Raw genomic sequence first — 22646 nt, 5'->3', positions numbered from 1 at the left:
AGCACGCAGAAGACTGTGTCAGGCAGAAATACCGGGATTATCAGAGCATCTGCATTTATGTCTTAAACAATGTACTTACTACTAGAAAACTACTTTCTTAAAAAACTTATTTGCAATTATTGACCTGATGGATTTTTTTTTTTTTTACTAAAAGATTCCGAGTTCCATTTTACCACTAAAATGACTCTTAATGTAAAAGGCAGTATTGATGCTGGCCGTATTTTGTGAAGTAGACCACTTTTAAAGGGGAAAACAAAGGGAGGCCAGTTCATTCGCCGAGCGCCAGACCCAGACGAGCTCTCTGAGGTCCAGGCAGCCCGGCCCTCATGCCGTCGGCATGGGCGGCCCCAGTGCACCCGGCCCGCACCCTTTGGGGTGCCCAGGACCGCGCCCTGCAGGGCACCCAGCCCGCATCCTCCAGGGCACGTGGACCGAGTCCTTTGGGGCACACGGGCTTCGTCTCAATGCCGTCCTTGCACAAACACGCAAACCAGTGGCTGGCTGAGACCCGCCAGCCTTGCTGTGCAACCTGAAATACGTGTTGTCAGTGTGGTTTTCACAACGTAATGACTAAGTTGTCAGTATTTTTGGTCTTCTCTGTTTTCAAATGGATGAAAACACCCCTCCCTACCTGCCCCCACTGACCCTAACCACCACTGAAGGGGAAATCGGTCACGGTGAAGCTGGATGAGACACTTTCTGTTTCCGGGTGTTGCTTAAACATCGGCTTTAAGAAAGGCACACGGACTCTGTGGGAGCTCAGATCGTCCTTGAACTTGTTTATTCTCAGGCTCGATGCCGACGCCGTCAGCAGGACCCTGCCACGATTTTTCTCTCTCTCCCAGGCCCGTCGTGAGTACAAAGAACAGGGTCTCCTTTAATTTTATGTGCAAAAACAAGGGCAGGGAAGACTTTTAAAGAGAAAGATAAATGCCAACATCTAAAGAGTTTTACAAAGAGGTTTCTAAATCATTCTTCTTTAGAAAACATATTCTGATGGCGGGGTGGGGGCACAGTTGCTTATCCGGTCCCCCAGAGGTACCAGGCCGCCCAGAGAGGACCCGGGGGCATGCTAGCCACCTTACCCCTGGCACTCGGTCACTTCGGGCTCCTCGGGCGGCGGGCTGCCCTCCGACTTCTTCCAGCCGATGACGTACTTGCTCACGGCGCCCTGCCTGTGGTAGGGCTTGCCCATGGGCCCCGGGGCCGGCGGGCCGCTGCCGTGGGACACGATGTAGACTTTGGACGTGTCCAGAGAGCCGGTGGCTTTGGAACAGTGGGCCGAGGGGCTTCCCGAGTGGTGCGAGCCGCTGCGGAGAGAACAGACAAGGCTGCAGCGTCACTGGAGCTCAGCGGTACTGGCCTGTCACCACGCTCACAGCCACACGCTCTGCTCCTGTCCCCGTGAGAAGGGCTGGGCTGCGGGAGGCGGAGACGCGGTCGCTCCACATGCGCCCTGTCCGAGCGCCTCAGTCTCCACGGGCTAAGGACACTCAAGGGCAAGATGTGTGTCTGGGGCAGGAGCATGTTAGACACGCAGCACGGGGCAGGGAACAGAGAAATGGGCAAGGTCCTCAGACAATGCTTCCAAAGCGAGAAAGTCCCGTGGTGAATCAACGTAAGGGAAGGTGCTGGACCGCGGCTGTCGCCGGGGAAATGCCAGTGCAGGCCGAGAAGATCTCGGCGCATTCACCAGACGGGCAAACACGGGAACGTCTGACGAAGGATGCCCGGAGTCGGCCACGGCTTGGAGCAGTGGGTCCCCTCCCGCCGCCGGCGGAGGGGAGAGTGTGTGACAGTCGCAAGGCAGTCTGGGCGTGACCTGTGAAGGCGTACGTCCGCACAGCACCTGACCCAGCACCCTCCTCAGTGTCCACCCTGCACAGACTCCTGTGCATGTGCTCCTGGGGCCAGGTAACGCTGCTGACAGGAGCACCGATCTTAACAGGTCCTCCGGGGTGGCCCCGGAGTGGTCCGCTGGTGAACTGCTAGCATGAGAACTCCGTGTCTAGGCCGTGGGCTCTGAAGGCACACGTGTTCTTCCCTGAGCTTCTTACTGAATAAAAACTTCAGATCTACAGAAAAGGTATCAAAACAGCACAGTAACACCCCTGCTCCCTTTCTCCAGACTCACTCCGTGCCACTGCCTTGCTGCCCGGCACTACCCCGTCCCTACGCGTGCCCCTGCGAACCGTGTGGGGATTCGCTGCACACCCGATGACATCACGCCCCGAGGCTTCAGTGCCCGTCTGCTGGTGAGGACACTCCCCCACACAGGGACAGCGTGACCAGCACCCTCAGGAACGGGGCGTCAGGGCCGTGTCGCTAACACACGGCCCATGATCTAACTCCTCAGCTGTCCCCGTAATGCTTGTGGCTTTGGCCCCGCCATCTGGACCAGCGAAGAGCCATGTGCTGCCCTTACCCACCACGGGCACGCGCCTTTCAAAGGCTTTGTTATCCCCGAGATGGTCCACGGTCACGGCACGCCCGGGGGGCCCAGGGTCCGGTCTGGTTAATACGCTGCATAAGCTACTCCCATGTCCCCACCGGAGTGACCGGATCCAGCCTTTGCTGAGAACGTGCTGTGAGTGATGAAGGCACGGTCACTGACCCTACGTGGTTTTCCATTTGTTCTTCATAGACGATGCTGTTGTGACTCGGAGCTGATTAAAAATCTTTACCCCCGATAGTAAAAGTGACACTTTAAAGTGACACTGTGAGAACAAACTGACTCTATCTGATGGGTGATAGGGCAGAAATCCCTGTTTAGCAGCAGTAGCCTCATTCTAAAAGTTGTCTCTGAAGCTGGCAAACATTCTAGATGTCGGCAACTAGCTTTCCGCGAATCTCTTCCTTCTCGAGATCTTACTTTGGAGTTTCAATGCCAAGTCCCTGTCATTTGTACCTGGGAAAGGGCATGATGACAGGCACAGTGACAAAACGGAGACCGTCACGGGCCATCTGCAGAAGACCCTAGAACACGATTTCTTTCCTCTCTTTTCCTGCAGTGGATTCATTTTGCTTTGCCAAACCTTGGTGAGGCTCACGTGAATGCTGCTTTGTGTCCCGAGCTCTTATCTACGTGTCCTGGCCTCGCAGCAAGAAAAAAATGGATTTTCTGAATTAAAAGGACCGAACGGTAGGAGAAAGTAGGCCAGGCACACGCTTGTCCTACCGAATGGATGAGTCCCGCACCCCCACCCCGAAATCGTCCCGAAGGGCTTGAAGTCCCCCTCCCCCTCCTCCGTGCCGTCCTGGGGTCACACCACACACAGCGTCTGACCTGTTCCTTCCCGGACGGCTGTTGGGAGTGAGCGTGGGCACTGCTGGGCTGGAGAGGGGAGGTGGGGAGTGGGCATGGGTGCTGCTGGGCTGGAGAGGGGAGGTGGGGAGTGGGCATGGGTGCTGCTGGGCTGGAGGGGGGAGGCGGGAAGTGGGCATGGGTGCTGCTGGGCTGGAGGGGGGAGGTGGGGAATGGGCGTGGGTGCTGCTGGGCTGGAGGGGGGAGGCGGGGAGTGGGCATGGGTGCTGCTGGGCTGGAGGGGGGAGGTGGGGAGTGAGCGTGGGCGCTGCTGGGCTGGAGAGGGGAGGTGGGGAGTGGGCATGGGTGCTGCTGGGCTGGAGAGGGGAGGCAGGGAGTGGGCGGGGAGTGAGCGTGGGTGCTGCTGGGCTGGAGGGGGGAGGTGGAGGGGGGCAGGGTTAGAAGACTGAGAAGCTGCAGCGCATCGCTCTGGGCCCGGACCCTGTGCACCCGGAGCAGCTGCTCCCACGGCCTCCCACCGCCCTGGGCAGTCCAGGCGCGAGCTCGCTGGCGCTCCTCTCCTAGTTCCCTCCTCCGTTCTTTCTCGGGACACTCGCTGCGCGCCACGCAGCAGCAGCACCTGAAGCTCACACGATTGCAGGTGGGCTGCGTGCGTGCTGAGAGGAGACCAAAGCCTGGGCCGGGAATACAGGGTGCTCGGGGCTGAGGTCGCCCGAGGCAGGTGTCCGCGCTGACGTCCACCCCGGAAGAGGTGAATCTGTCCTTCTGCTGCTGGACCTCGCCAGGCACAGCCCAGGCCCGGAGCAGTGGGTGGGCCTCCACTGCGAGGGGACCGCGCGCCAGTCTGGACGGAGACGCCGGAGGAAACAAGGGACAGACGACGGCCACCCTCGGGGACACACACGTCCCCCAGCCCGGCCCTGGCACTCAGAATTCTCAGAACCTCAGCTCACCTTTGACAGGGTGGTCCCTGGTTCTCCAAGGAGCCAGGTCCCTTTCCTCTCAACACACAGATGTTAAATGGAAAATGTTAATGTGTTTGACACTTAGAAACATTTACATGTTTCAAGTGTATCTGAAATTCTCAAGTCCTCTTGCACAGGTAGGGGACAGAGAGAAGGAAACATTCAAAAGATTCAATTTCATACAGAAGCCTTGCACGCAAGTGGGAGTGTGGCTGCAGAATCACCAGCAACCACGAACGGCAGGGAACATACAGGCGGGTGGGGGGGACGACCCACCCACTAGGCACGTGCCACGCCCACGGCGGCTGTGCGGAGAGTCCACGTAAAGTGGTGGAAGAGGCAGGATCAATCAGACATTCTATCTAGCACTTTTATATCCTTTCTAACAGTCTGAACTCTGGAGTGCGTGACTGGTTAAGGTATTAAAGGAACCTACTTTAAGGATCCCCGCCTCTATTTATACACAAACGTGCTCTGAGAGCAGTCTCCACAGAAATTTTCCTTCATGGTAATTAATACCCAATCACATTTGTTTAACGAGGTCTCACGAAATCAGCAGCTTTGTAAGTCCTCTCAACTCTGAGCAAGGCATCAGAAAGTCATAAAATCCCAAGAGGGTTTCTGTGATATGGCCAACACTCTACTGTCCCTGGAATTAAGATAGAAACAGATTGGGTAGCCAGAGTCAGTATTAAGACTCATGTATTATCTTCGTTATATGTTAAATTGTATATAGTGAAAGAGAACTGAGAAGGAGTTGGGGTGTCTATTTGGAGAACGGTCTCGATCTCCTAGGCTCCCCCTGCCTCCACGCCCCCTTCCCCGGGAAACCCCACCGTGCTGTCCTCTGGGGCAGTGGCTTTCTTCAGCAGCGCGGTCTGGCAGGACTGACCCTCGGCCACAGCAGAGAGCCCCGCCAGCCGTAAACCGGTGGTGCCCCAAACCACAGTGCGCGCAGCCAGGGATGTGTGAGGAGATGCTGGGGGCAGGGGGTGGGGGGGGGGAGTTCTGCAGAGACTAGGGAAGAACCACGTTGTCTGCCTGTGACAGAGGCGCACGAACACGGGAGGCCTGCAGGTGACAGAGCCGTTTCCAACCAAGAGGGGGGCACCAAGATTTCAGGGGCTGTCCCAGGTAACCTGTGGATAGAGGGGCCCGGCTTTGGGTGACACTGTCTGGGCTTCTGGGTCAAGCAGAACCTTGACGGTGCTGGACCCCGATCAGTCACGCGAGCCCAAACACTACTTCTGTTGTGGGACCCAAGCAGGGTGGAGCTTTCTTCACCTTGTCACGTAAACGCCCCTGAATGACCCACACGATCCTGAGACGCCGTGTGGAAGGGAGAGCTGGGGAGCACAGGCCTGTGTGTGACTCTGCTGCAGCGCCGTCCACTGTGGGAGAAAAGCTCCAGCCACCGGCCGGAGGATGCGCGGGACACCCCCAGGTCGGCCCAGCTGCCCGTCCTCCAGCGCTGAGACGCATCCTGGGGAATTGGGGAGGAGCCAGGGGCTGCACCGGGCCAGACCGAGGGTGGGAAGGCAAGCGCCGCCGTGCTGGCCGGCGGGCGGCAGCTACGGTCGGCCCACAGCCGAGCCTGAGGCCGTCCTGCTTCGCCTCGCCTTCCAAGGCTGGGATCCCCAAGGACGAGGTCTAAAACCACTGTGCAAGCACCTGTCCAACAGTCCAACCCTGCTCTTCACTACATGTCACACACCTGCGGTCAGAGCATCATTCCTCTGCGTGTAGCTGGTCTTTGCTTTCTAGAAGTCGGACCGTGGGTGCGCACAGACGCGCACCATCACACAGAACACCGCAGGCTTCCCTCCCATAAGGGGCCTCGGGAGCGGAGAACCAGCCGGCACGGGCCTTTCTCGTGGGGACGACGCGCAGACCACGCAGAGGCCACCCCCGCCTTCTCCCCAGTGACTGCCCACTGCACCCTGAGTTCTGTTTAGCTGGCCGCGACTCCTAACAATTAGGGACAACAGGTTGAATTGGGGGAGACAGGTAAGAAGCCTGACCAGAGCAAGTAACATCTCCGTTTCATTTTCTCTCAGATTTTGAGAAAGGGAAATAAACCACAAACAAGCAGGCAGACCGTTGAGCAAACAGGTGACGTTGTATCTCAGCCACACGCTGTTCCTCTCTCAGGCCCCTGCCCCCACCCCGCAGGCGACTAAACCCAGGGGGCCCTGGCGACTCAGCAGGTGAGAGCTGCAGGCACTCACCTGGAGTGAGAGGAGATCTCGCTGAGGTCGCCCAGGCTGCCGCCGGCAGGGCCGCTGGCGCAGCCGGTGGGGGCGTAGCCGTGGACCGCGTAAATCTTCGCCTGCTCGTCCTCGGGCCCCGAGATGTCGGCGGAGTCGGCCCACTGCTCCGCACGGCTGTGGACCAGGGATCTGCTGCCCGCCAGGTGCACGGGGCCCAGGCCCGCGGCGGGCATGCAGGGGGCTGTGTCGATGCCGCTGTCGGTGGACGCCCCTTTCAGGTAGGTCAGCCCCAGCAGCTCCGGGTCCATCAGGTCCCCCGACCCGAAGTGCTTGTCGTCGCTGTTGCTGGAGGTGTTGCTGGACAGCGTGTTGCTGCTGGAGTGGCTGGAGCAGCTCTTGTCCCCGATCTGGGGGAGAGAGACAGCAGGGCTCAGTCCAGGCCGTGCACACGCGCCTTGCTCCCCTGCACAGCCGGCCGCTGCTGCGTTCTCTGCAGGCGCAGGGCCCTGTGACCTGAGCCCAGCCCGCTCATCTGTCAGCGCGGTCCCTCCCGCGGGCCTGGGAGGTGGGCAGCAGTCCGTGGCAACGAAGCGTATTTAAAGAGGGCGGGCACACTTGTTTTCCTTCTTCTTTTTGGATATAATGCCGGTGGCACACTCACCAGACCGCGGTGCAGTGCAAACAGCACTCCGACACGCCCTGGGAAACCACAGATCCTGTGACTCGCTGTGCGGACACCCACTTTACCCCCGTGAGGGGAACCGAAGCCGCCCCGTGTCCGAGGTGAGCCTGCGCGCTGCTCCGTTAGGACTGCGACCGTGCTCGCCAGACTCACAAAGCTACAGACCAGACGAGCTCGCCGCAGCCCTTTCTGCTCGCGCTTCAAAGCGAGGCAACGGTCGAAGGACAGAAAGGAAAACAGCCTGGGCTCTGATCCCCACTCCTCCCTCAGTTCACCTCACGTTACACGGGAATCTTTTCAAGCCTTTGTTCGCCATCCATGCACGAGGCCCGGGAGCACCGCCACGGTGTCAGGGACCAGAAGACAACCGACTTGGGCTAATGAACTGGGACCGCACAGGGAAAATTAATAAAAGGAGGGGAGCAGCCTTTTCTCAGGAAAATGCTTCGATGACAAATCCCAGTGCCAGCCGCGGTCAGGCGGGAGAGCCGGGCTGAGCCACAGGGAGAGGGTGCTGTCGCCCTGAGCCCCTCTCGGCGAGGGTGGAGGGGGATGTGGAGCTCACGTGACCGACTATGGACCCCCCCCCCCCCCCGCCCGAGGAGGCACAAGCAGGCGCTCGCGGCCCCGTGCTACCGAGGTGGGCTCTCTGCAGAGGACGCACGGGGGCTTCGGGGTCCCTGGGAGACAAAGTCTGCGGAGGGCAGAGTACGTGTCCCCGCCTGACCGCAGTGCTCACACGGGCCCTGGCCACAGCCTGGGGACACGATCGAGCCCTGGAGCCTCAGCAAAGGCCGGGGAACCAAGCCGGCCCGAGCCTTCTCTCATCCAGAGAGAGCTGTCGGGTCCCGAAGCAGACCCCCGGCCTCTTCGTCACACCCCAGCGTTCTGTTCTCAAGCCCGCGGCCCTGGGAGAGCGGCGCCGATGGAATCCGGCAGACGCTGTGAAGCTGACCCCAGCGGGGCCACGGAGTGGGCAGTGTCACGCGTGTGCACCGAGAGGCAAGGCGCACTCCGCCCGGGCGCTGACAACATCTCCTCCCCTGCACGTTTACAAAAATAAGCTACTTCAAAGGTTGGCCTTACTGGGCAACGACTGACAGTCCACGTTTTCACGTTTAACAGCATCTTTGGTTTCCCTGAGCTGGTCACCTGCAAGACTCACCCTCGGGGCTGTGGCGAGGAGCACACACACAGCCCACCCGCGAGTCACCTGCGCTGCTGCCGTGGCCCGTTGGTGGCTGTGTGTGCACACTCACCTGTGTGCACACTCACCTGTGTGTGTGAGACACTAACCGGCCTGCCCCGGGCAGAGTGTCTCCGACCAGATGCTTAGCAGACCGAAACAGGAACACGGGTTAGTAACTGTCAGGGCTGGGTTCAGGGTCAAAGGGCTGAGGGTGCCCTCGTGGCTTTACAGTAATTTACTCTGAGACCTTTCTTTGAGGTTCTTCATAAATCGAGGAGAGAAAAGTTCTTGACTTTCTATTTGTTCACTGTTTCGCCTCAGCTCTCAGCGACCTGCCAGGTTCAAGGGCACGCCCTGACAATGCGGCTAACGAGGCATCGGAACGGCTGCACGGCGACCCGCTCAGGACGACGGGACTTACGTGAGAAAGCTTATTGGGGGAGTCTTTGCACGCTCCGTCCTTCTGCAGGCCTCTCTCCTTGTAGGAACTCAGGACTTTGGAGGGCGGGCCGTGCCACTTGGTTTCTGCCGCACACAGAGGGGAGAGCTGAGTATCTGATCTCTAGAGGCAGCAAAAGGGCAAAGGGACACGGGGGGCGAACAGGCCCTCTGGTGGAAATAAAGAGGGTCGTGGTCCCAAGACTTTCTGGTCTGACCAGTGGGTCTGCGCAGGAGTGGGCAGGACCCCGCCCCCCAAAGGTAACAGTGGTCCGTTTCCACAGGCCCACCAGCAGCGTGCCCACGTCCTCGGTGGCACAGTGGCACGCCCCAACCGTGCACTGCGTGAATGCGTGATGGGACCGGGAGGGGGCAGGAGGGCAGGGCTGGCTGCGGGCGGGGGTGGGGGCTGCCCGTGGGCCCCGAGGTACCTGGGTGTCTGCTCCCGTCGGCGGCGTCCTCCCGCTCCCTGGCCCCTTCGCACTCCAGGGGGCCCGGGCCCTGGTGCTCCAGCAGCAGGGGAGACTGGCACCTGGGAAGAAGACAGAGCTGACCGCGGCCACCGCTGCCGTCCCACCGCCGTGGCCCGGGGAGCTGGCTCCTACACGGGCGCCCCAAGGGAGGAGACCCCTAACGAGACGCGATCTGTGGCAGGCGCGCAGGGCCCGTCCACCCGGCCCCGTCAGAGAGGGTTCGAGCGTCTGGCACTGGGCTCCAGTTCCTCCACGCGGCCAGTGGGGGCACCTGGACGACAGTCCTTTACAGATGGAGAAGGGCCGCTGACACCAGCCGGTGAAAGGGCTCTCGCCCCCAGCAAGCCAGAAGGGAGACCACTGCTTCCGTTCTTCTTGTGCCCAGAACACATGCCACTGACGCTTCTGTGAGTGACACTTGGTAAGGAAGGGAAATAAGACGGACTGGCTGTGGACTACCTCCATGTGGACTGCATTTTATGCAAAATAGGGCAATACAAAATTACAAAAGAAATAAATCTCAGAAAACTTGATTATAAAGTGGTTCTCATTTCCAGAATCCCGGCCACAGATCCTGGTTTGCATAAAAAGCCAGGAATGGTTTCTCCATCGATACAAGAAAACTCCCTTCTGCTTTCAATATGCAACTCCACTGGGAAAACTGTCCTTCTGTACAGCTTTTAGGAATCCCATCTATTGTTTAAGGAAAGGGGACTGCACCTCAGACTGAACGTGCCTGCTCCCGAGCCCAGACGGGTGGGGGAGAGGGCTCTCGGAAGACGCTTCCCTCTGGGAACCGAGCCGTCCCCATCTGACCTGCCATTCTCGCCTCTAAATCCCCGCACCCAACCGGCTCCTTCCAAAGCAGAGGCTCGGCTCCACCTCGGAGCAGCCGGGGCACACTGCCGGAGGAGCAGCCGCCATCACGTGGGCAGCCCACGGCCTCGCCTCCCCCTTTGTTTGTCCTCCCCCAGGTGTGGAACTGCTTCCCCTAGTGAGAGCATCAGCCAGCTCCACGTCTCCATGTTCCCAGGTGCCCCGGGCTCCACCTGACCTGCTGGCACCCAGACACCAGGTGAACGGACACCGCCCGGGCCGGCCCCCCCCACCCTCCTCTGCCAGGAGGCAGGAAAGAGGCGTCGAAGGCTGAACCAGCCTTCCCTGACGCCGGGCTCTGCTTCAGAGAAAAAGCACATTCAGGAGAGCCTGAATTTATTCCTCGTCAGCAATTCAAGGAGGGGACTCTCCCAGGGGCACTGCCCAGAGAGCCCCCAAACCGTTAATTTTCACATGCTTTGCACATCCAAGAGAAGAAGCAGACACACCTGGAAGTGCAGGCAAACAAGCATTGGCTACCTAGATGGAGACAGCGAGCCTTCTGGCCGTCTGCACAGACTGGTGGGAAGCCCGCCTGACACTCTGCACACCCCATCCCAACACCCCCCTTCCCCCCGCCGAGTCGGCCTCTCACAGCTGGTGCGGCCCGAGGGTGGGGCCCTGAGGGTGGGGGTGAGCGTACCCGTCGTAGGCCACTTGCGGTCGCCAGGGCCCGCTGCCGCCGGGTCCGGGGTCGCTGGAGGATGACTGGTTGCTGGGCGAGCTTCTGCAACGGGGACCAGAGTCAGTGCCAGGGCGCCGCCGCGCTCCCCGTGCGGCGCCCACACCCTGACCTGCTTGTTCTACAAGCGGATTCCGTCTCCCGAGGAGAAACGCATGTTGAAGACCCACCGCCAGGCGGAACAGAATAAATCGTGGACACGTAGATGGAAAGTTAATGACGCTGTGAGACCTCGGGTGGCTGACGGCTGGCACTCTGTCACAGGAAAGACGTGGCAGGAACAAGCCTTCACGTCTGAAGGGTTGCCGCGCAGACCGCGACCCGGGGAAGCGTGGGGAACCAGCCCTGTGACCCCCAGGAACACACAATTCCGCAAACATCACGGCTACTTGTGTGTGACTCTCACCACAAGGTGCATTTCTACTCTCTGTGCACAATCTGTGCAGAGAGAAAGCCCTGAATCCGGCAAACGCAGTCTCGTTTGTTCCTGCCTCTCTCAGACACACAGATGAGAAGGGCTCACAAGAACTCGCTTGGGGAAGACATGCTTGCCATGGGCTGCAGGGACCCTCCCGGTTTTGCCCTATAATTTGCTAACTTCCACTTCACGAGGGGAGGCCCTGCAGAGCCCTGCCCTACCAGCATCACCTTCTCACCTGGGCTGCCTGTGTGCACTTCTCGGAACGTGGGGCGTGTGTAAGCTCAGCAGACGCTTGCGTGAGGGGACCCAGAGCCGAGCTGACTTCACTTCAGGTTAAAGCAACCCCCTTCCTGCACTCACTCCAGAAAGGATGATGGGAGGAAGCAGAGGAGGACTGCATGGTTTTTTATTCATCAACTAGTCATCATGAAAACTTGCCCAGGCCTCCTGCGGGCCAGCAACGGCTCTAAGCACTTTACACATGGTGACGGATTCGAGCCTCATAAAGCCCCAGAGAGGCCTCTGTTACTAGCGAGTCTACTCCTCGGAAGAGCAGAGACTGGAGGCTGGACGAGGCCAGGTGGCAGCCCTGGGTCACCACGCGGCCAGGGTGCAGGCCGGCACCTGCGCTCACAATGCTCTGCCTGCTCTGCCAGCCCAGAGCCCCGTGAGCCGCTGTGAGGGCACGCTGGCGTCCCCACGGCCGCGGGCTGCGTGACAGCTGAAACCAGGGGTGGGAAGTAACGATGCCGAGACAAGGTTGCTGTTTGTTCGCTTGGGACAACCTGTGCAAATCCCGCATCAAAAAATGCTCACCAGCGTCTGATGCCGTTGGCTTTAACTTTAAAGTGAGTGCATTCTCACTGAAAAATTAATTTAAACTTAACTTGCTCTGCTGAAAGTGGGAGAAAAGTAAAAAAAAAATGCTAGTGATTGCGGACCTCTTGAAACACTGCCCACATTAGGGTGATGGCATTTAATCATCGACTGGGCAGTTCTGTTTATGCTCAAAACCATTGACACGTATCTGGAGGGCCGTGCCCAAGGGTTTCTTGGGGCCTTTCCCAGGATGGGGTGGAGAGTGAGTGGGCCAGGTGGGTCACGGATGGTGGGCGGAATCCTCGGTTAGGACCCTCGCTTTCTTTAACTTCATTTTCCAGCTGAGTCGACACCCCGCATTACATTGGTGCAGGTGCACAAAGGTGACTGGGCATCGCTGGGCCAGGGGCAGGACGGTCCCAGAAGCCCCTGCGCCTGCTGCCCCAGCCCTGCCCTGTCTGCCACCATGCTCAGGAGGAGCTGACTCAGAGGCCACGAGGCCGAACGAAAGCCAGCACCTCCCACCATCCGGAGTCACGGTGCCGGCCGGCCGTACCTGGTGCCGTCAGGCAGCTTGCGGTCGAAGGAGGTGCTGCGTGGGATGGCGGCTGGGGCCTGCTGCCGCAGCTGCTGGCCCTGCAGCCGGTCGAGCGCTCCGGGCGCGGGTGAGGCTCTGGGCAGCGGCTGCAGGGCCGGGGTGGGCACCCGGTGCCACGTGGTGTTCCTCCGAAAGGGGGTTTTGTACTCGCAGGGGGTGCCCTCGCTGTCCAGCTTGTACTCCACCATGGGGATCCGGCAGAGCTCGGAACAGCCTCTGTGGGGCAAGGGGAGACGGTGAGACGGGAGGCTCGGCGCTGTGGGCTCGGCTCCGTGCAGCCGTGTGCGCTTGTCAGGGCCCACAGGCCACGAGGCGGCCGCTCCGTCCAGGGAGCAGCGCTCCACCTGTGGTGGAGAGCACGCCCCGACTATCCGGGTCCTCCGCTGCCTCCAACCGCCGCGTCTGGGGATTAACGGCGCTCTGCGCTCCCAGCCTGGCTGCTCCGCCTCACCATGCTGAAGGCTCAAACAGTGAAATAAGGGGGCACGGAGCTCCTGCCCCGGCCCCCCACTGAGGAACTCAAAGGGTTCCACCTGGCACCAGCGAGGCCCCCAGGACCCGCAGGCTGTCAAATGAGGTAAGCACACTCTGCAGACCACAGCTCCATCGTGGGGAGCAACGGGAGCAGTCGGCCCGGCAGCCCAGGGACCCGGAACGCCCTGCGCAGAGTGACCGGGCAGAGCCTGGCTGCACTCCCATCACCTCGTTCCCACCCAAGGACCCTGGAGGTAACCCGCTCCAACCTCCCTGAGTCCCTCCTAGGGAGGGTGGAAATGCCGGCCACCTTGCTTGTGGTGGCCATGCCACACGCGACACAACTCAGCCGCGTGCACTGCACCTGAGCGGCCTACTGGGCATCGACGCTCAGTGCAGGTGTGAGAAAGAGCTCCCTGCAGCAGATGGAGGCTCCCTCCCACCCTGCAGCCGCTGCTCATAGATGCCTTTGGTTAAAGGTGGCCTTCCGGGAGGCCAGCCCACGCAGCGACCCGAGAGCTGGGCCACAGCTGACGGCCTGCATGGACGGGGCTGGCAGGTTGTGGCTACTCAGTTTCTCTGTCTGTCGCCCCCACCTGTTTACAAGTAACCCCAGAGAGTCCTCTTCTGGAAACATCCACACGCCTCAAGCTCCCTCTAGAGCTGCGTGGCCCACAGGGCAGCCCCCGTGAGGTGAGGCGGCAGGGCCTTGAAACGGGGCAGAGCGACAGAGGAGCGCAGCGACCAGATCACAGGTCACCTCCAGACCGGACACCGACTCGGGCCCTTCCTGTGTCAGTACGGCTGAGATGGCGTGCATACGCGGACCTACTGTCACAGCTGAAAGTTTCATGAGACCTAAACACAGCAAGTATTTGGGATGAAAATTTCCCATCTAGACTGACTGTAGGTGTAAAACACACCCTGGATTTCAAAGACCTAATGAAAAAAGTAACATGAGCTAATAATCTCACTAATAATTTTTAATATTTATTGGCTGTTGAAATAATATTTGGGACATTAAGTTAAACAAAATATAGGATTAGAAATAATTTCCCGTGTTAAATAAAACGTTTTTAACATGGCTGCTGGAAAAGCCAGCGGGCTGGCCCACCCACAGTCCCCGCACACCCTGCCTCCCCCCGACTGTCCGGCCCCGTGTTCCCCCACCTGGCAACCATGTCTCCCGATCTGGCCCAAGACTCAGCGCACACCCCACTTCTCCCCAAGGTTAGCAGACTCTGCTGAGCAGCACGAAGGCCAGCGGCAAGCCATGTGTGGTCAGCATGGTGTCCTGCGGGGGGACACAGGCTGAGGGTAGGATGGGGGGGCTGGATCTCAGTGATTTCTCATCGTGCCTTCGGGACGCCAACCAGCACGTGCCCGAGGCAGCCGTTCCCTGGCTTGCGGTGACCCGGTCTATCTCCGGCCCGGTGGGACGTAGGCTCGTGCTGTGGCCCTGGCTGAGGGCCAGTGATCGCCACTGGGCCTCTCGTGTGCACACGGTCTCTATCCAGCTGGTCTGCAAACTTCCTGGACAGACCTGGATTTACCTTTAACCCATCGGTATACAAGGAATCACGCACAGTGAACACGGGCAATGCAAAGTTTTAATAGTTCAGCCCTGGCCAGTGTGGCTCAGTTGGTTGGGGCATCATCCTGTGGGCTGAAGGGTCATGGGTTCGAATCCCAGTCAGAGCATGTACCCAGGTTGCAGGTTCAATCCCCAGATGGGATGCATATGGGAAGGCAACCAATTGATGTCCGTCTCTCACATTGATGCCATTCCCCCACCCTCTCTAAAACCAATGAAAAATGTCTTTGGGTGAGTATAAAAAAAAAAACTTTAACAGTTGAAAACTGTCTCATGCATAATCTGAACAGGTATTTCCAACTGCATTTGCACCACCAGGAGCCAGAGTCACATGTCACATTTTCTACTGAGTCTGAACAAAGTGAGAAACAGAATCAGGGAAAGCTGTCACAATCACGGGGAAACCCGGGTGTCCCTCCTGCCAAAGTCACCACCGTCCGTCTCCAAGCTGGCGCTGCAGCCCCCACAGGCCACCCCCGGCGTGCTCTGCCACGTGCTGCAGCGGCCGGCCGGGAACCCCAGCCTGGAAGCAGGGTTCCCGTTAGACTCCCTTGGGTCTCCCACTGGTGACACGGAGCAGTCAGGGCTGTTCACTCGACCAGAGTCAGCTGGTGACACTGACTGGTCCAGTCTGGCAGGGATGAGGGGTAACTGGGGAGGCTCTGAATACGAGGGTCAGGGCACGTCACCCCAATTCCCTGCCCCGACAGGCGGTCGGCACCCACAGCCAGTGCCGCTCCCTGGACACTCCAGAGGCAGCACCAGAACCGCTCCAGCAGCTGAGACACCCCCGGGTGCACGGTACCGCTCTCCAAACAGCAGACTCCCAGTCAAGATGGTAAAGCTTTTCAGTGTCATCTCAGAGTCACAGCAAAAGAGCACAGGGGAACAATAAACAGGAACAAACTGGACCATTAAGATCTGGAGACCCCGGAAACCCTAAAGCCCGGCCTACAGTGATGAAAGGCAAGCGGAAGAATGGTGAGGGGCTGGCAGAGCACAGAGGAAGGCACCCCGAGGGTGTTCGGGGGCAGAGGAAGACCAGGAGCAGCAAGACTGCTCCCTGGACACGTATGCGGGCAGGAAGCACCAGGCCCCGCAGAAGGAGAAGGTGGAAGATGAGGCTCAAGGGTGGAGTCATTCAGAAAAAAACAAAGAAAGAAGTCTGCCCCTGGGGTCCATGGGAGCTGGCCCCACCTGGCAGTGCCCACCGTCTGGTGGCAGGAGCAGCGGACTGGGGTCCCCCACCAGGAGGCACAGAGGGACGCTCAACTGAAAGCAGAGGTTAATACATTCTCCCTCGTGAACGGGACCCAGGCCTCACTTCTCCAGACCCAGCTTTGGCGTCCTCAGAGTCCTCGACGTCCTCAGCACCCCACAAAGACAGAGGAGGGTCTTCCTCTGGAAAAAGCACAGGCAGCTGCAGGCTACCCACTCACTCTACGGTGAGGTGCACCAACCAACAGTGTCCTCAGAGAGTAAGAAACGTTTAAAACTTAAAAGTAAACACACTCACCAGTAAGACTTGGAAGGTATACTGAGGGACTCTCCCAAAATGCTACAGGAGAGCAAACGTAAGAAAACTAAAGTTCAATCTCCAAAAGTCTAACACCCATCTAACAGTGGTACCAGAATGACAGGAGAACCGAAAAGGTGGTGGTGGTGGGGGGAAACTATTAAGCAACAATGCAAGACAATTTCCAGAACTCGGTGATATGTAACACCAGAATAAGAAAGTCAGAGTGCCCAACAAAACAAAAAGGCACTTATGTTGTGAAGTGCCCACCAGGGTGGGATCGCTCTGTGTCCGGTTTCCTGCACGAAGTCGTGTGTAAATGATCTTTTAATTCTAAGAACTGGCATTCCTCAGCCCTAATAAAAATCAGCTATTCTAAAAAAAAAAAAAAGGTACTTTATTATTAAACCAAAATTAATGTTGTTATAATGTGACACTTTTATAGTAACTACGCTCATAAACTGAGTATTTCCTTTTTCATTTCTGTGACTAAGATGCCATAGAAATACGACTCATTGTAACATACCAGGTCCAGGCAACCTTAGTTTTGCTCCATACAAATGAGACATTCCTTGCAAAATGCGAATAGAAGATTCAACAAAGTTTTAGGGACACGGGAAAGGTGTGAAACTGGAATGACACATCCGCCTGCACAGGCCCTTGTGCCACAGGGCGCACCAGCCATGCACCTGCACCTGCCCTTGCACACGCCTCTCTCCTCCTGGGCGGCCCCGGCACGGGATACCGGGTGGCACCATCCCAGCTCACCCGGAAACACTTCCTCACCAATAGGTCAAGGCCAATGGAAACCCAAACTGACCAAATAAATGCAAAGAGACACAGCACAAGAGACACATTGGAAAAAGTGTCTCGTGTGTCAAGGAGACATTTTTAAAGACCGGAGCCTTTAGCCTTCCTGCATTGCAAGAATCAGGTCTCACGATAAACGCCCTCGGCTTCCTTTCGACTCGCCAAGCGAGGCAACGGATGGAGCTGCATTTCTAGCTCTGGGCACGGTTTTCGCCGTCTGCTTGCCAGAAGGAGACACGTGAGACATCAGATAAGGCTGCAGGATCACTTACACGGAGCCTACCCGGCTCCTCTCCGCCCAGTAACAAAAGAATGTGTCATCTACTTATGCCTCTAATTAGCATGAATGCTACGCAGAGATCAAAAAAAGCTCAACTGCAGAGTTAAAAATAAATACAATTTTTAATGCGGTTCGTCTCGCCAGAAACTTTTCTGAGTCTAATCTCTCTTAGTAGTGTAACCTGGAAGGCAAAGCATCTTGTTGACCAACAAGGTCAGAGAAAACGTGCTGATTAAAATGCAACACGACAAAACTGTACGGATGACAAGCTCCATTAGCCAGGGCCCTCAGAGGCTCTCCCGTTTGACTGCTTTACTCTGAAGCGCCCCACTGCGCGTCCTCTGCACTGGGCTCTGGGGGCTTCCCGGGATGGCTTGCTCCTGTGAAGGGACACTCTCCACAAGCAGCGGTGCCCTGCTGCTGCCTCAGGCGGGGTTTCCCCACAGCTGGTTCCTGGCCCGCTGCTGCTGGTGCTTCTGGGCAAGGCCAGCACGGCAGTGGTGTCCACTGTGGTTCCCAGCTGACAGCCACCCACACTCGCTGTGAACCAATCACTGTACCCGTGCACCCTTAACTGCAGAGACGCCCAGCAAGATGGCATCTACCCACCGAGGCCCACTCCCTCCCAAAGGCATCTCTGGTTTCCTGGAAAAGCCTTCCATTTACTACCACCGATGCTGAGGGGTGCTTGAAAGGAGAGGCTGCGGGGTCTCCCCTCCACAGCCTGACCACCAGGCAGCAGTGGGGGGGCCCCACCACGCTGCACAGTTTTCTCTATTCCATCAACCACCTGTTCTCCACGAAAGCGAGAGTTCAGGCGCTGAGCTCAAACCCAGACCTGCCGATACACAGAAATGGGACAGTCTCGCTGGACCCACGTTTCTCCTCCTGCGGGTGAAGCAGGAACCGCACAGCGAGTGACAAGGTTAAATTATATGAAATGTGAGCTTCCTGAAGCGACAGCTTCCCAAGAAAGAGCTTAGGGACAAGTAGGAATTACTCTCCGCTTCTGTAAGATGGAGGACACAGTACTAAACGGGAAAGGCACGTGGACTTTCACAGCAGCTCTCACTGACTTCCTGGGTCCGCAGCCAGCAGCACCGCCGTGCATCAGGGGACCGCACGTACTCACGGAAGGACGGAGCCGGGAAGTCTGACTGTGCACAACAATCAGAACCGCAGACAACTGTACGCTGGAACGTTCCATCCACGTACATCCACCTACGCAACACGTTGTCATGCTGTCCCCGCCTTCTTTCCGTCTCACATGAAGGTGGGACACACAACTTCAACCTCCTGCTGCTTCAAGGGGCTGTGTCCCGGGGGCAACAACTAGTGACGATTCTTTTGAAGAGTAGCAAAATAAAACCCAAAACCTAGCGAGCTGAGAAAGTTAACAAGGCATACTCTAAAAAGGCACTTGAACAAATCGGCTGGCGCTGGGCTGGGTAAGCCGCGACCGCACACCACATGTAATCACGTAATTACAACCTGCATGCGCTGCGCTCCGAAACGGCCTGCTGGTTTTACTTAACTTGGCTGCCTCGTGCAGAATCTTTGCCTAAACCCCGTAATCTGAGCAAGAGCCTTACCACCTACCCCAGCACTCTCCTTTCCTCCATTCTGCCACTCACCTGGTAGGGCACTGGACGGTTCTCCACACGCGCTGTGCCACTGCCATTTCCCAGAGACGTCCGAGGAGTCCCAAGGACGTGCCCAATTTTCAGGGAAGACTCAGAGAGGTTGGAGAGGTGAGACAGCTAATCAGAGCCAGGCTCACACTGGAACTTGGAACCTCTGATTCCTGGCTCAGTTCTCTTTCCAAAAACCCCTGGCCACCTCCTTCGGAAACCATCAAAGAACAGTTAGTGTGGCCCACAACACCGTATTTTCCACTAGAAACTAAAAAGCTTTGGAAACAAAGGCAGATAGATCCCCTGAAAAGTACTACCTGCTTCTTTTATATTATGCACTTTGCAAAAGAACCCTTTATAGCCCTAGGGATTAAAGCAATCACTGATATTTTAATCATTTTAGCGTCTGTTATGCTAATAGCCTGCTAAGAGCTAAAGACTCTTTCCAAATCATCCAACAAGGTGACAGAGGTAATTGAAGCTCATTCACTTGAATCGCAAACTCTTTTTGTTGCATAGAAAATCAAAAGCTTGCAACAGCGAGATAACCAGACAGTATGGCTTATGGGGAGGGTTAGGGCAGTGCCATGCACGAAACAGGTATTAATTGAAATACTCTTCTGCAAATTCACAGAGATAGACAGACAGCTAGACTACAGACAGACAGTGACATCAGACCCTAAGTCTGCCCGACCAAGGACTTGAACTGAAAAGGTGTGTGTCACGTGCCATAGGCAGGGAGGCTACCTGAACTGGATTATTTATCAGCTTCCAATCCTTTCCTTCCTCCCTCACCAAGCGCAGGGGCCGACTGTGTCTCCCCACTGTGTCCACCCAGGGGTCGTACCCAGAACAGCACTCGACTAAATGGCTCGGGAAGTTCTTCCCAAAGCCAACTGCTTCCCTTTGTTTCTTAGAAAGCCGGAGACCAGAAATAGCATCTGAAATTGTATCACACACTTCAAGTTAAACATGGAAGACTCTCAATAGCGACGTGATGCCTGGTTTCTGATGAGAACGTTCCCATCAGGAGACTATCACTGCCTGTCCACTCACTCACACGGCGTGTAACTTGTCAAGCATGACACAGGTCTCTTTCCCGAAGTGACAGAGAGCTCGTGCTTTCCCGTCACCCTTGCGTTCCTGTCACAGCGGCAGTGACATGACCACATTCCAAATGGCACGGGCTCTAAAATGCAGAGTAGTCACTGGAGCGGCTGCTGTGCTTTCTGAGACACGGTATCACGTAGGAAGCTGTTGCTATGCTTTGAGAAAACTATTTTTTTTTAAAGATTTTATTTATTTATTTTTAGAGAGGGAAGGGAGGGAGATAGAGAGAGAGAGAAACATCAATGTGCGGTTGCTGGGGGCCGTGGCCTGCAACCCAGGCATGTGCCCTGACTGGGAATCGAACCTGGGACACTTTGGTTCCCAGTCCGTGCTCAATCCACTGAGCTACGCCAGCCAGGGCCAAGAAAACTATTTTTAAACAGCAGAACTGTAAATGGAAAAGACCGCATTTTGGAATGCCGGGCAGGCACAGGAGCCCCTGAGAGCACAGAGAAGGCCCGTCCTGCCCAGGTGACAGCTCCCCCGCCAGCCAGTGCGCTTTCCGGCCCACGCTGGGCATGACTGAAGGAGTCAGTGAGTGAATGAGTGAATGGGAGCTAACCCACCTGACGTTCGTTCTCTAACCCAACGTTCTTCCTCCAGGGGGTGAAAGAATCATCTGCACGTTATTCTGTGGGAGCTCAGGACAGTGAGTGTGGTTCAGTTACTTCGAGAACCTAAGTTCTGTATTTTGCTCAGGGCCCATAAGGCAGTACCAGACATAACTATTTTTTCATCCTTACGAATAAATTGTAATTCTCATCTAAAAACTCACTTCAGCCCAGATTTCCACACCCCCATCTACACACACACACACACACACTCTGCTAATCTAACAAAAGTGACTTCTCCTTCCTCTTCCAAGTCCCACGTCCTCCTGTTTAGAGGTGAATGGTCAGGCGACAGGCAGAGAACGGCAGTCAAGAAGGTAAAGCTTCGATGTTACAGAATGTTGAGAGAACCACAATTTGCATTCGTGGCAACATGAGATAATTTCCACCGTTCTGCGTTACACAGAAAAATATGTCATGTCAACAGAGTATGAAAAACCACACAAAACAGATGCACCCAGCAAGGAATTTCATTTCCATTTTTATTGGGCATATTTACTAAATCACTCACAGTGCGTAACAACTCACACATAATTCTGATGAGTGGTTACTTCCTTTTATCAGCCTTTTAAGTTGCTCTGCTTTCTTTAAGATGACACTGATAGAATGTCAGTTACCTTTGAAGGCTGGGGGGGCTGGGCCACACCAGCCCTCCCAAAGCCAAGGTTAATTAAGGGGCTACGGCAACTGTTCTTCATCTCGGCCCGACACTGTCTGCTGGGGAAATGCCCTCCTCCCTGTAAACCTCGCTTCCACGGGAAGAGCACTATTCCCAAACCGCTTCCTGCCACTCATCCCCAGTCCACGTGAATTCACTCCAGATCCAACCGCAGCACGAAATCACTTAATAAGCATCCCCAAAGGGGACCCTTCTGGCTTGGGGTTCTGGGGAACTCCACAAGGAAATCGAAAAATGACTCTGCCTTCCTTTCAAGCTGAGGGACAGCTTGAGTGATCATCAACCTGACGCTTGAGAACAAGACTTCAAACTGCAGGGTAGCGTTTGATTCAATGCAAATACCTCCCCAACTAAAGACTCCATTGAAAGCAGCAGCTTCTGAGTCAGAAGCGAACACCTGACCCGCAGACAACCAGGGGGGCGTCTGTGAAATGACAGGCCCCGCCCACTGCCCGGGAGCAGATGGGCTCTGAGGCCAATCAGCTCTCCCTGATCTCCTGTTGGACAGACATCAAGCTGATAAATGGCAGGGATGAATCGCAGGGATGCATTCCATTATTCACAATGTTTATGAAGAAGGAAATATCCTGCAGTTCATGAACTGGGCCACTTTGGTAGGCCTCCTGGCTCTTACATTAAAGGCAACTTTTTAAAAATCACACACACGTCTACATAAATGTTTTCTTCTCGCCCCTCCCTGCAAGCACCAAGAGCCGATCTGTGAATAGAGATGGGCTGGTTTTCCACACTACAAGTCAAAGGTGCAGTTTCAGCTTGAGGCTTATGTTTGTATCTTTTCCTATAGGACTGACGGTGCTAAACAATGTTTCATTGAAGAGATTTGTATTTAACTTAAAAACCAGTCAAACGCACCCACTTCGCCTTTAAGCCACCCCCACCCCCACAACTTCTGACAAAATCTGACATGCAGAAGGCCGAGCTGTCCGAGCCGCCAGGGTGAAGTTGACAGTGGCGCTGCGCACCTGCAGGGTGGCCCGGGGCAGAGCTCTGTAGGCCGGGCAACTGCTGGTTGGACGCTGCCCGAGGACTTCATGAGGGTGGAGGGGGCGCCCAGGCAGGCCCAGGCAGGCCCAGGCGGCATGGATCCCCGACTAACAGAAACGTGGATTTAAAAATTCACGAATTCCAATTTGTACAACTTTGGAAGACTAGATTGAAAGACTTTTAAATGATACGTGCTAGGCTAGAAACCTTCAGGACTTGCGGAAATGTGCGTGGGTGGGCATGCCAATTGGGAAGGATCGCTACCAGGCAAACGGCTCATTCTAGTCCTGGCTAAAGTTAATGCACAGAACACAC

General features: G+C 56.6%; 1 protein-coding gene across 6 annotated transcripts in view; it reads right to left on the bottom strand.

Moving 5' to 3' along the window:
- Positions 1–22646, bottom strand: part of SIPA1L2 (signal induced proliferation associated 1 like 2) — a 186172-nt gene that overhangs the window by 28600 nt on the left and 134926 nt on the right. For all 6 annotated transcript variants that reach the window (XM_045859564.1, XM_045859594.1, XM_045859583.1 and 3 more), the window contains 6 exons: positions 12577–12834; positions 10742–10825; positions 9181–9281; positions 8733–8836; positions 6459–6847; positions 1086–1310 (listed from right to left, as the gene is read on the bottom strand). In XM_045859564.1, the coding sequence (XP_045715520.1) occupies positions 1086–1310; positions 6459–6847; positions 8733–8836; positions 9181–9281; positions 10742–10825; positions 12577–12834 (1161 nt within the window). The remainder of the gene's footprint in view (positions 1–1085; positions 1311–6458; positions 6848–8732; positions 8837–9180; positions 9282–10741; positions 10826–12576; positions 12835–22646) is intronic.

This window comes from Phyllostomus hastatus, unplaced genomic scaffold (assembly GCF_019186645.2).
Source record: "Phyllostomus hastatus isolate PE091 unplaced genomic scaffold, TTU_PhHast_1.1 phas_contig_148, whole genome shotgun sequence".
In the NCBI taxonomy this organism is placed as follows: Eukaryota; Metazoa; Chordata; class Mammalia; order Chiroptera; family Phyllostomidae; genus Phyllostomus; species Phyllostomus hastatus.
This window is presented reverse-complemented; position numbering and strand designations above follow the sequence as displayed.